Source organism: Carettochelys insculpta, chromosome 7 (assembly GCF_033958435.1).
Source record: "Carettochelys insculpta isolate YL-2023 chromosome 7, ASM3395843v1, whole genome shotgun sequence".
NCBI classification, from domain to species: domain Eukaryota; kingdom Metazoa; phylum Chordata; order Testudines; family Carettochelyidae; genus Carettochelys; species Carettochelys insculpta.
The window spans coordinates 22,179,579-22,193,638 of NC_134143.1; the positions used below are offsets into that span (position 1 = coordinate 22,179,579).

At 39.4% G+C, this 14,060-nt stretch overlaps 1 protein-coding gene across 1 annotated transcript in view; it reads left to right on the forward strand.

Moving 5' to 3' along the window:
- The window catches only part of WAPL (WAPL cohesin release factor), a 145,912-nt gene that overhangs the window by 98,061 nt on the left and 33,791 nt on the right, over window positions 1-14,060 (forward strand). The window contains exons 6-9 of the mRNA XM_075000129.1: window positions 3,502-3,654; window positions 3,915-4,051; window positions 6,993-7,104; window positions 13,438-13,665. Of these exons, the coding sequence (XP_074856230.1) occupies window positions 3,502-3,654; window positions 3,915-4,051; window positions 6,993-7,104; window positions 13,438-13,665 (630 nt within the window). The remainder of the gene's footprint in view (window positions 1-3,501; window positions 3,655-3,914; window positions 4,052-6,992; window positions 7,105-13,437; window positions 13,666-14,060) is intronic.

Sequence of the window (14,060 nt, forward strand, 5' to 3'; positions counted from 1 at the left end):
AGTATCAGAGGGGTAGCATTAGTCCTGTATCCTCAAAAACTAGTTTTCGTTGTTTTTGCACTTATGGAAAACAACTAAAATTTACTTAGTTAAAATCCTGGTTATTTGAGGGTTCCAGATGATAGAATGCCAGGTATGAAGGAGTTTACTGTGTTAAAGATAATAGGAACAAGTTACATATGAAATACTTTCTAGAAATAAACTTAACTTTGGTAGGATAACCATCTCTCTTAAAGGCAGGCTTATATGACCTATGTGTCCTTCACAGAGCTTCCAGTCAGGGGAAGTTGGGGATCCCATTCTTATGAATGTAATCACACTTCCTTGATTAATACTTCATGTGCAGGATATCGAGATGTCCCATTTCATTTCCCAAATTCAGTTTTGGTTCCCAATCAAGCTGACCCACTGTGGCTTGTGCTTTTGGATGTTGGCATGTCGATTTCACATATAAATAGTTTCTATCACGTTAGGAGGCTTAATTCAGAAACTTTGCTGTAAACATATTTGTCAACACTCCCCCATCTCCTAATACAATGTTACAGTATCAACAGTTATTGTGATCTGTCTCTTGTGTAGGACCATATGTGATGTTCTTTGTGGATAAATACTAGGACAGCATTGTGCTTGATGTAGTGAATTTGCCAACTCTGTTGGGAATTGCCTTTACAGAATGGTGAACTTCTGCCAGCTGGCATTGAAGGGTTCTTTGCAGTCAGCCTCTGCAAAACATTGTCATAACAGGGTTGGGGTCATTCTCATTACACCCAATTGTCTCAGACAGTTGTAGTTTCAAGATCTCCTCAGAGCTTAGCCATCCTCCCATCTTGTCAACTCAAGAGAATAACAGGATCAGGATCATCTCACCTGAGACTTTCTTTACTGTACAGCCTGGTATTTAGATCAGTGTCAAATGTGGAAATTTCATATTGAGGCTAGGTTTGAACTATTCTAAATCCCAGCATAAAATCATCCACCAGAAAATGCTATCACTAGATAAATGGAGAAGTTTGTGTACTTGGACACAACAGGACCTCCAGAATCAAAAGGCATTTGTGCTGTTTTAGGTGATTTCCTGTCTCTCAGGATGCTGACTCGCCACTAGCTCACTGCAAGTCCACCTAACCAGCAACCCATTCTTTCCATCTCCATATCACGATTTGACTCCTCATTGGTCTCATTAGAATTTCTCCAACAGTGGTAAAAGCCATACCAAAATGGGACCTCAGCTTGGTACTTTCAGTATTTTACTCCACATATTCCATGTCATATCTTTATTAATGAAGCCTGCCTTTTTAGTTGCTTTTGTATCAGCCATACAAGTGGGTGAACTGGAAACACTCACAACTTACCTGCCATACATAGTATTTCATAAAGAGAGTTTCTCTTCATCATCATCTGAAATTCATCTCCCAAGGTAACTTCTGGGTTTCAGATGGGGAAAAGAAAAATATTTACTAGTATTCTTTCCAAACCCTCATGCTTCCAGTAAGGAGAGGAGACGGCACTTTCTCCACATGAGACAAGCTTTGGCATTCTACCAATTGATGAACAAAACCAATTTAGGAAAACTTCTAAGGCTGTGAGCTACCTAATGGAGTGATCAAGAGGACAAAAGCTGTCTGCTCAGAGACTCGTAAGCGGATGTCCAGTTGATAAGTATTCCTCCTTTGGATGGGGTAAGGGCCCATTCTGTCAGAGCACAAGCAACCTCAGTAGCATCTCTTTGAGAAGTACCGTTACTGGACATTTTTATTGCAGCTTGTTGGAACTTCACCCACACTTCTGGAGAGTATCACACCTTAGGCCAGGCCTCTTCTGCAGATGGAGCTGCTTTCACAGGAAGCTGCAGTATTACAGAAATCTAAACCATCTACCTCTTTGCACACCCTTGCTGTTTGAATGCTGTTTATCTGTCACCCATGCGTGAAATACATATAGGGATGAGCACTTAAAGAAAAGAACTTTACTTACCTGAAGCAGGAAGTTTTTCAGGATGTGTGTTCCCTCTGTGTAGTCTGCTGCCCACGCATCTTCCCTTCTGCTTTGTCTTCTCTGTTTGGTGGTAAGAAAAGGAATTGAACAGGTTTCAGTGTGCACCACCTACTATGTCTTCATTTGAGAGTACAAGGCAATTCACTTCATAAACCAGCAGATGCTACTTTCTAAAACTCTCCAATTTCAAGTGCATAAAGCACATGTGTAGCATGTGTAATACAAATAGGGACCACACATCTTGAAGAATCTCAAGTTACAGGTAACTAACCTCTGTATCTCTGTTACTCTGACTCATCTGCTTCATGACTTAGAAGGCGCCACACCAAATCTAATCTGATATTTGCTTTCAAGGGGAAGCTGTTCATCCAACAACTGGATCAGACATAGCATCTTAGAGCTCATTAGTCCAGTTTGAAAGTTTTGTTTGATACTTTAATTAGCATTATGCAATGTCTTACATGAAATTAGGCTTTCTGCCCTTGGCACACATCAGCAGAAATTTTGCTTTGCAGAGTTCCCACGCATGGGAATCCCATGCATACTCAGTGTTGAAGATCACCTCAATTTTTAAACTCAGGCGGAGGATAAACGTAAATGATCAATGTTCCGAGGTGTGGGTTTTTTTTTAATTGAAATATTTTGGGATCTCTGGCTCTTCTTTGGATACTGTTTTCTTCTTGCTCACCTTGCAAATTGGGGGTGAGTCTGACAGAAGCAGTCTGAAGAAAGGCTAAAATTGTTATTCATAAAATATAAATACATACAAAATTAGTGCAGAAAGAATACTGTTTATTTGCAGAAGCATACAAAATCGATTTAGGTTTCCACAGTCCCTATAGCACTTCCATGTTCTCTTGTGCTAGGGGGAAAAGTTGGAAGGCCTGCTACCCGCAGACAAAGCATTTTCAGAGGTTAAAATGGTAGGAGACAGTGGTTGCAACTGCAACTGGCATAAGCCTCTAGTAATAAGTGGTTCAAATTGTAGGTAATATAATTTTCATCCAGCTCACATTGGGACAAAAGTAAAAATTCAGTGTAATGCCCATATCGGGACAAAGGGAAAGTGTGCTAATGACTGGATTTAACAGCCAGCTCAGTAATGGTTGGAAATGCCAGGAAATAAAATAGTCAATGCATTAGGAAGGGGAAATAAAGAATTTTTTTTTTTTTAAGACCAAACATCGTAATTTTGCCTAGCCTGGTGAACTGTCAATCAGTACAAAGGATTACACTTGCTCTTTTAATTTTGAAGTCCTACTATACCCTGTCTTTTTTTTTTTCTTTCTTTCTTTCTTTCTTTGTTTTTTTTTTTTAAATTTAAAACACCAGTTTTGTCATCTGGCATATTCTAAATTTGATGATTGGTGCATGTGCACTTTTGGGGTCTTAAAAAATCTGAGATTTGAATTTGACAAATGCACACCCTGTTCTTTTTCCATGTGTGTTTAGCATATGTTTGCATGCTCAAAACATCTGCCCATTTTAGCACTTTCTTATTGATAGGTAAGGCTATCTTCAAAGGAGGCAGTTCATAAAGATGATGGAGTTTTTAAGGCTCCTGCACCACCTCCCAAAGTGATAAAAACTGTGACAATACCTACTCAGCCCTATCAAGAGATAGTAACTGCATTGAAGTGTAGGAAAGAAGACAAAGAAGTAAGTATTTTCAAGACATTTTTAAAGTAATTATTGGTCATTCTAATATATATACTGAAGGAACAGTGTCAAAATGAAACTTTAACTTTCACTATTAAGTTAATGGTTTTTTCTCTAATTAGTTGAATAACCTAAGTTATCTTCAATAAAATATCAATTATGATCTATGTAGTTTTTCCAAAGATAACATTAAATGTCTTAATTTTATAATCCATCCCAACAGCAACTTACTGTGTTCAAAATACATTTGTATCTTTCAGTTATACACTGTTGTTCAGCATGTAAAGCACTTCAATGATGTAGTGGAATTTGGTGAAAATCAAGAATTCACAGATGATATTGAGTACTTGCTAAGCGGACTGAAGAGCAATCAGCCCCTAAACACACGTTGCCTTAGGTGAGCTGTTTTAAAATAAGCTTGATTGTATTGAGAAGAAAAAAGTGAGTTCAATATATTTTTTAAATATTTTCTGACTTTAAACGTTAATACAAGTTGAGTCTCTCTAATCTGGAATGCTCATCTGGCAACATCCATAATCCAGTATGATTTTAGTTAGCTGGATAGCCACTTTTGTCTGTGGCCAAGTTTTCCATTGTCCCATAAAGTTTGTTTACAGCCTCGAATCCTGGCCCTCAGTGTTCTGTGTTGTTATTTAGGTCTAAATTGACCCTAAATGTCTTCTAAGAGCCCAGTAAGCAGTGGAAGTATTGGTGATGTGCTAGACAATATTGATGTTCCATAGACCAGCAAATTCTCTCATTCAGCACTCGTATGGTCAGGTTGCAAGGGAGCCTGTACTTCTCTGGATCTGCTGCATGACAAAAACAAAAATAAATCTGAAAATATTGGACATGAATGTGAATGTGTGATGTGGGGAATGATAAGAGGATTTTGTGTGGCAAAATTACATCCAGAGTTCACTATTGTACTACTTGCAGGTAAATATCTTTTTTGTAGTCTTGAACTTTTCTTTGGATACGATTATAAGTGAGGAAGCATCTGTCCACTGCTGTTTAATAGAAAATTCATTGTTAAAGATTAATCGATATATATATATATATATATATATATATATATATATATAGAAAGCATCCCTGGATAGTTACTGTCAGTGGTAACATCATGATGCTGAAGTTTCCTTCACAGTTCTTTATTTCCTGATGAGAATGCCAGCAGTAGTGTTCACTGCAACTTTTGCAGGCCTGTGGTTATCTAACAATCCTTGTTAGAATTCTAAAGATACAAAACATGAACATTAATAAAAGTCTGACTATAATCTGAATTTTTCTGATCTTGAGATTAACATCTCATAGTACAGTAAACTCTATCTGGCACCCACAGGGCAGGAGGTTGTCAGATAGTCTAATGTGCTGGATGGTGGAGGGGTGTCTTCCCCGGTCCCTGACGCAGCATTGTGCCTGCCAGTAGTGTGCTGTTGTTCCCCTTCTGCTGCAGTGTGCGGGTCTTGCTTGGCTTCCCCTTCTCTACCTCATGGCAGGAGGTAGCTCCTCCAGCTCATGGCTCGGCCTGTGCAGCAGCTCTTCCCGCCACCAGGTGGGCTGCTGGGCAGCCCTTCTCTTTCACCAGCACCACCTCCTCCTGTGTGACCTGAAGCGGGACCTCACCATGCCACTCCTGCTCCTGTTGAGCCTTCCCAAAATGGTGGGTCTTCCCCTCCTTTAAGGTCAGCAAGGTGCTGTCCAACTGCCTTTGGCAAGGCTGCACACTCGGGGACACTCATGGGGGTCTCAAGGTTCCCGCACCAGCCAGAGCAGTGCCCCTCCCTGGACAGTGGCTGGATTCTGCTCCCTTTGTGACCAGTTGGCGGGAGAGGAGTGGGAGGAGGAGGCCTGGGCACTGTGATGGCACCTGGTGCTGGTAGTTTGAGAATCTCAGGAGATTGAATACTGGTTAGAGTGTTCACTGTACATTTCAAGTCTGTTCCTGGTAAAAATGAATTATGTTTTCAAATTCTCATGTTGAAATTGTTGCTTTGTTCATGACTGATGATTTTCTAAAGTTTGTAGGCCAAAATAATTAGGACAGTGGTTCTGTAGCAATATAAAAATCCCTTTATTCCTTTATGCTTGTGTAATTCTTTCTCTATGCACGGCTGTGGTAAAACTACAGTTATCGTAGAAGAAAAACTTGAACTGGTGATTTAGGTGGCAGTGAAATTTTATTTGGCTGTGTAATGTTAAAAATCAGATATGAAATCAAGTTTCCTCCAGGCAATTCAAGAAATTTCAGTAATGTTGATTGATAAGACATAACTTGCAGAAGTCTGTCCTTTATTTGAGTTACTTATATATGGAATTATGTATATAATCAATGTAATCATGAATTTGAGAATTAAATCATTCGTGTTGAATACACTGAGTCCTTGTAAACTTTAAAAATTATTTTAAATTTTGTAGTCCCAAAATTACATAGGAAATTAGCACTAACTTTTAGTCATTGGATGAAAATTTGAATCAATGAATTTCAAGGCATGTATGTTGCAAAGAAAGGAATCATTAGAGATAAGGCTGTCTGTAGACTTTGGGGGATCAGATGCTTTAATGGCAAGCTGAACCTCTTTGAATGCTGTTGCTTTTGTTAGAGACTACAAAAGAGCTAAACGTGACACTCACAAAATTTGTAAAGGCTGCTTCGGTGTCGTGGAGGATTTTTTGTAATTTAATATTCTGTTATGTTCTAATGATTTTATTCTTCTTACACCTTTGGAGGCATTTGACTTTTTAATTTCAGAGGTAAGGAAATATAGCCTCCTTAAAACAAAGTTGAGTACATCACTAAAAAACGTCACTGATTTTAAAGGGATGCTTTTTGTAAAAACTTAAAGGTAGGCTGTGTAGGGTGCAGATGAAAACTCAGGCAATCCTAATTAGAGTTAAGACACACTCTTCAAAAAAGTAAATTAAAATACTGCATGGGGGAAGAGGAGGAACAAAACCACTCTAAAACCCATGACTGCCCATTCTAAGCAGTCTCTCTAAGGTGGAGGGGATGATCTGAAGTGAGAGAGGGAGGTGCATACCTAATGGTTTGATTGCCAAAGCAGGGCCCTCTTTTTCTTCTAGTTTAAAGATGAGTTGCTGGGTTATTCCAAACTCACTGTTGCCATCCAGAATCCTCTTCCTGGCGTCAGTTTAGCCATGGTGAGGAGGGATTACAAATAGGCATATAATAAAAGCCGTTTTTAACGTTAACCATGGTGTCAGTTTGCAATCAGCTTTTCTTGGTCCTCTTCAATGAGTTTGCGTCTTACCCAGTAAAGCCTTTTCTTAAATGTAGTGACTTTCAAATATATTAATGCGTATTTGTTTTTTTCCAGTGTTATTAGCCTGGCGACAAAGTGCGCCATGCCCAGTTTCCGAATGCACCTAAGAGCACATGGAATGGTAGCCATGGTCTTCAAAACACTGGATGACTCACAACACCACCAGGTATTCCAGTTTCATGTACCCTGTGAAATTGTTAGTTTCAATCACATTGGAATGGAGATCATGGAAATGCAGAAGTGGTTCTTTTAATAAAAAAAAAAAAAAAGTTGATTGAATTTGTTTCGCATTTCACTGGAAATTATGTCCCAACTCCAGAAGTCTAAACAAAAACAGTGTAGCACTGGAAATTAGAGTGTGCACATGATATCTTGCATGCAATCAAAGATGGCAGAAATACTTGATTTCTCCATCCCTCATCCTTCCCCATACACACTTTTTTGTAACTTAATAAAGCTTACTTAAAATTCATAGTTGTAAAAGTTTATTATGAAGTTTAGGTCTATGATTTCAAATGCTTTTCACCATTTTTAGTTTTCATACTATTTTATTCCATTACCTTTAGTTTAAAGGTACTATAGGTTGAATCTCTCTAATCTGGAACTCTCATCTGTCATCATTCGTAATTCAGCATGATTTTAGTTAGTTGGACAGCCACTCATCATGAGTATGGCCAAGTTTCCCGTGGTGTTATAAAGTTGGTTTAAAGCCACCAGTCCTGGCTCTCAGTGTTCTGTGCAGTTAATTTAGCTGTAATTTACCCCAAATGTCTTCTAAGAACCCAATAAGCTGTAGAAGCATTGGTAATGATGCTAGACAACATTGACCTCCTGTGGTCCAGCAGATGCTCTTGTCCAGCACCGTTCAGGTTCCAAGGGTGCCAGATGAAAGGTTCAGCTTGTCCTCAGAATATTAACAACTTTTCTATTTCTCTTTCCAAATTCACTTAAATATCTGAATTATTCTTTATTTTATTTCCAGACTAAAATGTGTTAGTGTAAAATAGCTTGAATGTCAATACCCTTTGTCCTTTGTTGTTGTTTATGTTGTGTGTATCTTACGCTACTGTTCTTAAGCAGAGCTTTAAACTGTAGAGTGGCACTGTATTACCTGTTAATGAAAGATCTGTGAGAGAAGGTGACCTGTTTTACTTTAGTTACAGCAGCTACTGAGATGAACCTGAAGTTACTAACTTTCTTCCCCTCTCCCCCAATCTCCCTGGTTGGGTTCAGAGAATCATGGAAGACATGGGTTGGAAGAGACCTCCAGAGGACATATAGTCCAACCCCCTGCTCAAAGTAGGACCATTTCAGCCAGGGCTCTGTCAAGCCTCACCTTAATATTCTTGAAGGACGTTAATCACCTTCCTAGGCAACCCATTCTAGCACTTCACCACCCTCCTAGTGAAGTAGTTTTTCCTAATACCCAACATAGACCTCCCACACTGCAACTTGAGACCAGTGCTTCCTGTTCTGTCATCTACCACTGCTGAGAATAGCCTGGCTCCATCCTCTTTGGAATCCTCCTTCAGGTAGTTGGAAGCTATCAAATTCCCACCTGCATTCCCATTCTTCTCTTCTGGAGATTAAATGAGCTCAGTTCCCTCAGCTTCTCATAAACCATGTGCCCCAAGCCCCTAATAATTTTTGTTGTTCACCATTGAGCTCCCTCTTTTGGACTCTCCAATTCCAATCAGCTGTTTCTTAATCTCTGTTCTAGGTTGACTTGACAAAATACATGCAAGAATAATGTTGAATTTGCTGTGTTCCAGCAAGTCGTCAAGTATTGGTACATTTTAAATGAAATAAAATATCATTCCTTTGTAGTCGTGAAATTGAAGGTAGCTAAACACAGGCCATTTTTGTGTTCTGGCAGATTTGTTGAGGTAGTCACTTTTAGCTCATAATTTTGGCTGATACACAATATGTATGTGCAGTAACATCTTTTGCCATACAGTACTTCCCTGACTTAAGCAGAGGTTGCATTCTTGGCAACCCTGCATAAGTTGAATTTTCACTTGAGGAGTTACCCTGGAGCCGTGGGGAACTAGGAACCAGGTGTCAGCATGGCTCCTGGCTCCCCTCCACTGGCAGGACCCGGGAAACTGACCAGTGATGTGTTGATCGGTTTCCTGGGTTCTGCCAGCGGAGGAGGGCCAGGAGTCAGGCTGTCGCCCTCAACAGGAGCTCCTGTCAGGGTCAGCAGCCTGACTCTTGGCTACTGCCAGGAGAGGCAACCCGCCCCCCCCGACAGCAGTGGGAAACTGTGCTCCTGTCCGGGTGGCAGTTGCATTAACCTGAGACACGAACTGCTCGGCTGTGCTTATCTTGGGAATTTACTGTCTTTTATTGTCTTCAGCGGTTTCCATCACTTTATTTTCAGATTAACTAAAAGACCAGTTTCAAAAAAAAAAATACTTACAAGGTTTGATTGCAGCAAAAATACCCCAAACCATTTAAATTGTTCCTTTTTTTCCAGAAATATATTTAACCAAATAAACATCCACTTTTAGTATGCTGAAAAGACATCTAGGTTTTTCTTATGTATTTTAAATATAGGAACTAAGATTTTGAACAGTTACATTAATTTATTAGTCATGTTGAAATTTGACACATTAACACGTGGTTTGAACTGGGATGCAGACTTTCTGGGACATTACAGGGGCTCTTTGGCATACTTGGCTTAATCTAATTCTTGACAAACACCCCCGCCCCTCTGCTCTCTGATTTGCTCACCTTCATAATATTTTTCAGATTTGTCACCTTTGATTAGTGTTTTGGTTCTCTATGCCTTAAATATTGAGTCGGTTCTGGTATGGCTATGGTCTGAAGAAGTGGGTCTGTCCCACGAAAGCTCACCTAATAAATTATTTTGTTAGTCTTTAAAGTGCTACTTGACTGTTTTTTTTGTTTTAATAATAATTTTGTGCTATTATGTGCCTGGCGGATGCATATTTATGTTTTAAATGAAATATCCTTCTTCATACTTCTTCGCTGCTGCTAAGCTTACCTGTACCATGTTTCACTAACCTTTCAAATTATTAGAAATAGATTTTGCTTCTAAGTCTCAACAAGAGCAACAGAGAACTCAAGCCAGTTCAAAAGGAAATGAGGAAACAACAGTTACTTCAAAATAAGCAAATAAAGACTTGCTCCTAGCTTATGACATTTGATGGTATAGGCAATGATTTATATTTAGGTTCTAAATCTAATTGTCACTTAGATTTAGAAACGTTCCGCAAAAGGATATTTTATATGCACGTTTTTTAAGCTATTTAGTTTGAGAAAGAGAAAAGCCTTTGCACCAATTGACAGCATAGTTGGAAATGCTGAAGATCAGTTAATGCTTCCACTACAACAGTACTTTAACCATCTTATTCTGTCAAACCCATTATAGTTTACCTTAAGAAGAAGTCAAATAGTAGTGACAATGAGTAAATTCTTTTGTGCCCAGTCAGTATAACAAAATTACCAGGTATCTCTGAATTATCCTTGAGTACAAATTATCATAATTGAAAAACACTTGTTCCGTGTCGTTGGTAAGCTTTTATTTAAACTTGATTAATTATCTTTTTCAAAATCTGCTGTGAATGCTTCATAGTACCAGATTGTTTAATTTTCAAAACAAAGTGTTTTCATGAAAATTTAGTAATTACAGATTAAAACATGTTTCTAATGTCCTGAAAGTGTATAATTCAAAACAGTGGAATAAATTGCAAAGTAATACTGAAACTGGAATCAAAATAGAGTAAGAATGAGGAGAAAAAGATCAAAATTGTTTAGAGTGGGAGTAATTGAGCTGTAGTGTTTGGTGTCTGTATGGGAAGTGCTGAAGATTTTTTCCCCCTTAACACAATTCTATTACAATTCCATAGCCAAGTTTATCTCCAGACTTCTGTCATAAGCCCAATTTGGTTTTTTTAATGTTCTATTCTTTCTTTCCCTGTCTAATATTTGGAGAATTTGTTCCTCTGAAAAATCTGCCTTGTTAAAATAGACTAAGTCTAGAGTATATTTACAGGGAAAACTTCATAGCTTTAACATTCAAAACTTTGTTGTGGTGAATCTAAAAATAGTATTTATAAAATCCAGCATCAGTAGCAGTCTTACCCTGCTCCTTGGCATCTCTTCTCAGTACTGAGTGGTGTTCAGAACACCTAAGTAAATTTGTATGAACACAGATTATTTTTGTGGCATGGAGGCTTGACTTTTTAAACAAATATTCATTATGAACCAAATCTCTCTTAGGCAGGCCACAGTATAAAGATGTATACACATGACACAACTAAGCTGATAAAATGAGCTGTGTCCATAATCTTTCTGAGGTATAAAAATAACCTTCCTTTACTAGAACTTTGTATCTGAAAGGAGGGTCCTGCTGTCCTATAGCCCTTGGTAGATACCTTATCTTTTAGCTTATTTTCCACATACCCCCTGCAATCTCACCTTGCTCTGTTTCCCTTTTAGAGGCTTGCCAGCTTCCTTAGATTCATTGTCCCTAAACAGGTTTTCTGTGTGCAGTTTTACAGAAACCTTGAGCCATTGTCCCATGTCTTCTACTGTGCTACAAAGTGATACCCCCTAATATATTGGCTCCAACACAGCCTATACCAGGGGTCAGCTACCTTTCTGAAGTGAAGCCCTGAAACTTGATCTTTTGGCCTGTGTGTACGGTCTGAGTGCCAGTGATACTTTTTAAAGTCACTGATAGTCCTACTTACAACAGCTTTATTAAAGATACAGAACTTTACCATTAGGTGGCGGTTGCTATCATTTGCTGGTCTTTTGTTAATGCCCATGTGTCAAGACTTTGAACAAGCTCCTGGCTGCATGGGGGAGGAGGGGCAGGGCTGAGCTCCCAGCTTGCTTGCTGATGAAAAATCAGCTTGTGCCACTTTTGGCATGCATGCCAGGGGTTGCTGACCTGATCTTTACCATCTGTCTTCTTTCTCCCCAGTCCTCCCAGCTGTGTCCCTTGTGGTCTATGGTCTGCTCTGCTGAAACTGGTCTAGGGTGCTATATGAAGGGAGAGAAAACAGAGCACAGGGTTGTAGGGGAGGAACTAGTGCAGCACAAGTACAGAACGAGCTGATAGGGAGATTCCACTGGAAAGGATGGGCAACAAGGCCATTGTGGTGGGAGAGAGTTGAAGTTGGGTTGCCTGTCCTCACAGAGATCTTATATGTAGAGCAGTTTCCTTTAGGTGGTGGTATGAAGGCAACCACCCTGATAATCTTTTGTGGTCTACATATGAACAATAATACCTCTATTTCTCTTCTGTCTGGCCAGTTTGCTGTGGATCAGTTGCTAACAGAGCCAGCATCATCGTTGAGGGCTTTTGGAAGGTGTCTGCCAAGCAGAGCTGTAAGCTTTATGGAAGTTCTGCTTACTGCTTGGAGGTCCATTAGCTTAGTGGACAACTAATTACAAAATTGAGAAAAATTCTGACCTCCATGAGGAGGAGCAGATGGGGTTGGTAACCAATAAAGGGATGCTTTTTCTTGTTTACTCTTTTTCCTTACCCACCAGCTCCAGCACCCTGACCCAGATCCACAACAACATTTTCTTAGGATTCCAACTCCCATTGCTTTTAGCTGAAGTTAGGAGACATCTTTGAGAATGAGAGCCCCTGCCCCCCAATTCCCCTCCGGACCTCTGTTTTACTTAATTTCTGTGAGTATTTAGTCTTGTATTGTCTTGAAGTGTGCGGTGGTATGTCTTTTCATGAAGGAGGTGCCACTGTTCACTTCCAGTTTTCTGGAGGGTGACAATGTTAGGGGAAAGACCTCAGCTCTTTGCTTCCTTAGAGGAGGATGGACTCTTGCCTGGTCTTTTGTGGACAGGATTGGGGATGCCTTACTGCAATAGGTGGAGTTTTCCTGGTTTGGAAAACCTCTGGGGGGACACTACCAGTAAGAAATTGAGGCTCTGTGCCTGGAGTCCCCAACCAACTGTACCAGTGATTCCTAGCTCACTGGGGAGGCATTTACATGACCTGGCCTTCATCCCCGAAACCTTTTCCACCTTCATGTCTGTCTCCTCTCTTGTCTTCCCTGTAGCTAACCACAATTTCACTTTCTGCCAGACAATATCCCCATTACCTCTGCAGCCTCCCCTTCTCACCTGTTCCTCCCATAATTATTTTCTGTATTGCTACCTTCTCACAAAGTTTCCACCTGTTACCCGCTGCTTGTTTTTTTTTCCTCTGCACTACTGACTGCTGTTGGGAAGCTTTCAAATGCTTTGCTTCTGCAGCAGGATTTTGGAAAACAAAACAAATGATTTCTTGCCTTGACTACATTTTTCAGGGAAGCTGCTCTTTTTAGCAAGGTACCATGTTCAGATAGTTGTTAGCTTCAGTGCTGGCATAGGCAGAGTCTGACAGATTTCTTTCCCAAATCAAGTTTGTCTATTTAAAAACTTTTCATGTTTAAGTGTTATACATTCTTCAGATAGCACAAATCTTGTTACAATTTTGTATTTGTCTTTTGTTTTCAAGAATCTATCACTTTGTACTGCGGCTCTTATGTACATCCTGAGCAGAGATCGTTTGAACATGGATCTAGACAGAGCTAGTCTAGATCTGATGATTCGACTTTTGGAGCTGGAGCAAGATGCTTCTTCTGCCAAGCTGCTTAATGAAAAAGACATGAATAAAATCAAGGAAAAAATCCGGAGACTCTGTGAAACAGTTCACAACAAACATCTTGATCTCGAAAACATCACGGTAGGTCTCATAATTGTTTTGAAAAGTCTGTTTTTAAAGTAATCTAAAGTGAAATGCTAGATAAAATGAACTTTATTAGCAGCAGCTATCTTACATGTCTAGTTACAAATAAATATCTTGTGCCTTGTGATGTTTTTGGGGTCCAAGAGTAACCTGAAATGCCATCAGGTTTCTTTGTGGAATGTCCTCTTATGTGAATTATGAATTGCCCACTTTTCCATCTTTAAAATTTCCAAATTCTTTTCTAGAAGAAGGCTACTCTTATTCTATGTAGTAAGCCACAGTACTTCTGCAGTTCACCAGATTATAGTCCTATGGTAAATTGCAATAGATTTGTAATTAAATAAGAAATAAACATGAGCTTATAAAGTTTTGATAATGGTATTTGGTTTCAG